We start from the raw sequence: 3576 nt of genomic DNA on the forward strand, positions 1-3576 counted from the left end.
GGAGAATTGGGATTCAGTTCTGAAACACAAAATTGCTAATATGTATTTTAGTCACCAGAATGTATATTCATCTCTTGAGGGTGAGAAAAATAAAAGTTTCCATTTTGAGTGAATCCATTTGATGGGGAAAATGTTTCGAACAGTGCAACCATCACCTGCTGTGATTCAGGCAAATCCCAATAGCAGTTATAGTTTCATCCTTCTAAATGCTATAATTTGATTCATTTTCTTCCTTATGCAGAGAATCTGAAGGAATTAACATGGCTGCATCTTTTCATCCCGAGAACAGGGAGAAACCCAAAACTTCCACAGCACAATTTTTTGAATTTCAGTTGTTTTGCATCTTGATTTTCATGGAATTAAAAAAGAGTTTTAGCAGGTACAACAGAAGGGTCTGGAGAGGATCTTAGTGTTCTCAGGCCTGAGTAGTTCCCCTGTCTAATTACCTTGTCACTTATCCCAGCCTGAGTGGAAGAGCGAGTGCAAAGAGCACAGTGCAGACAGCAGGGTCCTCTCACAGGACCACTCAGTACACTTCTCCATGTTGGTCAGATCCAGCACCTGAGGTTCTCTCAACAGCACAGGTATCTGTTAAGGTGGAACATAAAATGCATGAGCTGCTCCTTGTGATTCCAGTCTTCTTTCCAGCTCAGCATACTTCCATATATTTTCAAAATATTTCGTCAATATATATCACATGTCTAGTGTTTTAGAAAAAATGCAACAAATACACAAAAAGCAAGAAATTTGAAATGAAAACTTATACTTCACCATACCAAGGGCACACAACAAAACAGAGAACTAAACAGAGATGATCAACATGTAAGATACTAATTTAAAAACATAACTCAGTATGAATTAAACTACATTCAAAATATAGTTCACATTTTTGTTTTAGTCAAGAAACCCCTTGAGTGGGAACTGAGATTATCTACTGAACATTCTTTGCAGAGCAGCATTGATTTCCCTGTTATGTAAACAGTAGATGATGGGTTTCATGAATGGGGGCACCAAAGTGTAGAACATGGAAGGTAGCAGATTCCTAAGGGATGGCTTCTTTGCAGTAGGACCTAAGACAGCCACTGACCCAGCAATGAAAAACAAAAGGAGAATGGAAAGCTGTGGGGTACAGGTGGATATGGCTTTGTTATGGGCTTCCACTGAACAGATCTTACATACAGTTGAAAATATATTAACATATGAAATAAATATAAAGGCATTACATGATAAGACAAGGCAAACACAACACTGATTACAAATTCAGGATACTGGACATCTGATGATGATATCTTGAGGACTTGAGGCACATAACAGAAATATTGCTGGATCACATTGGTCTTGGTGAAGGGAAGCCTGAACAGAGTGCCTGTGTATATAGTAGAGAATACCAGACCAGAAGCCCAGGAGCCAGCTGTGGCCTGGAAGCACAGACTTGGGGTGATGATGAGCCTGTAGTGAAGAGGGTGGCAAATGACCACATAGTGGTCATAGGACATGACCACCAGGAAGGCAAATTCCACAGCTGTGAAAAGGATGTAGAGGAAAATCTGTGCAGCACACTCTGCCAGATATATTGTTTTACAGCCTGTCATGGAATTCACTATGACCTTGGGAAGAGTAACTGAGATGCTTCCAAGGTCTAGGAGGGCCATATTGCTTATGAAAAAGTACATGGGAGAGTGCAGACATGTGTCTGTCACAGTAACAGTGACAGTCACAAGATTCCCTGTTAGTGCTCCCAGATAAATCACTAAGAACAGCACACTTTGCAGGACCTGGAGCTCCATGGAGCCTGCGACATCCATGATGAGGAATTCTGTGAAGATGGTGTGGTTGTCCATGTCAGCCCCCATGCCATGGGCTCTACAGAGGCAGAGGTTAAAGTGAGAAGGTGATGTTAGAAGAGGAATCTAGACCACTCATTAGAACTACAGCATGGCTTCTAATCAGGAACTCTGGATAGAGTAAATGAATATTATTTTGACATGTAATGAATGCACATTTTCCATTTTAATTTCCTTTCCCAAACTGCTGATGCATATTCTCTTACCTTCTACAATCATAAAATGAGAGAAATAAAGAATATAGCATTTAAAATGCAATCAATTCTCAGTAATTTTTTACTTTTTCAGCATATTTCATTGTGTTATACTCCTAATCCATACCTCAAATATTTTCCCCATTTGCTTCAGTGTTGGGTGGCTTTCCCTGACTTACTCTGAGTTTCTGTAACATCCTCAGGTCCCTGAAATCTCACATCTGCTCCTCATTCTCTAGGTCCTGAGCTGGAGAATGACTGTGATGTGGTCCTTCTGTAGCTGATGCTCTCATGAGTTTTCCCTAACAGATCTAACGTGTGAACCTGAGCTTCCTTTGACAATAACTTTGTCCTAAAGGACACCAGGCTGGTCCCACCACCTCATTCTCTTACTTCAGATGCTCTTCCAGACATGTGTGTGAGCCCTTTCCTTACCCCCTTGCACCATCATTCATGCAAGATGTTATTTCATATAGGGAGTAAAAATTCTGCTTTCCAACTGGCAGAGTATAAGATGTTCCTATGCTGCACTGCATTGCTTGTGTATTTTATAAAAATAAGAGAAAAAAGAAGAAAGAAAGGAAGAAAAAACTTATTGAACCAGTCTTCCTAGATGCAATCTTCTCCTGGGAATACTTTCTAAATATTTAATTAGTTGCCAACTTTCTACTTAGTCTTCCCTTCTGCTTACTTTCATACCTTTAGCTAAAATGTCATTATTTTTGAATCATTATTTTAAATTTAATTTATTTACCTGTGCTTGTTTTGAAGTATTCAAATCAAATGATCTGTTTACAAATTGTCTTTTCAGTATTAAAATTATTATGCAGAAGTGTATATAAACTTAGTCTTACTTTATTTTCACTGGTACAAAATGGAGCTGAGGGATTATAATATTGAAAATATTATCATCTGCACTTTGATTCTTTATAGGTAATTACTTTGACTTTACAACAACATTCACAATTCTGCTTTTTAAATGCATAAAATAATGTTTTACTTACAGTGGTACATTTATCATATGGCTTTTCAATATTTTAGAAAAATATTTTATGGGAATTTTTTGGTCCGGTAATTCTTTGAATTACATGTATTTACTTCTCTTAGCCTTATTTCTCTGCTGAAGGGAAAATCCTTTGAACACAGAATGTCAGTCTTAAAACCAATGGTACCAGATTGGGCTAACATGGTGTCTATCACTGCTGCAAACCACACTATGGTGATTTTTAATTTCCATTGTCAAAATAATGATGGGGTCATTAGAGTCTTGGTTCACTTTCTCCATCTCTTCTTATTCCATGTCCTTCCTTCCTAGTGCAAACAAACTCTCAAGTTTCCCTGAGCTGAATTCACCTTACATTCCCATTCTGCATAGTGCATCCTGATCCTGTACAAAAGAGGAAATCCAAACATTATTCTCTCTTCTTTATGTTCTCAGTCATATGTTGGAATTATTTGATCCATGATTTTAAAATGCTGACAGCAAAATTAATATGATTGCTCATTCCCCATAAATTGTGAAATAGGTGAAATATAAT

At 37.8% G+C, this 3576-nt stretch overlaps 1 protein-coding gene across 1 annotated transcript; it reads right to left on the minus strand.

The window, feature by feature from the left end:
• Positions 1 to 450: 450 nt before the first annotated feature.
• On the minus strand, positions 451 to 1841 carry LOC147824740 (olfactory receptor 14C36-like). The gene is made up of 2 exons (XM_087188593.1): positions 1224 to 1841; positions 451 to 588 (listed from the first exon to the last, which is right to left on the minus strand). Exons 1-2 carry the CDS (start codon positions 1839 to 1841, stop codon positions 451 to 453), a joined length of 756 nt encoding a protein of 251 aa, XP_087044719.1.
• Positions 1842 to 3576: the final 1735 nt, after the last annotated feature.

Source organism: Heterocephalus glaber, unplaced genomic scaffold, assembly GCF_053883595.1.
Source record: "Heterocephalus glaber isolate CG9 unplaced genomic scaffold, H.glaber_assembly_v1.0 deba00001532, whole genome shotgun sequence".
In the NCBI taxonomy this organism is placed as follows: Eukaryota; Metazoa; Chordata; class Mammalia; order Rodentia; family Bathyergidae; genus Heterocephalus; species Heterocephalus glaber.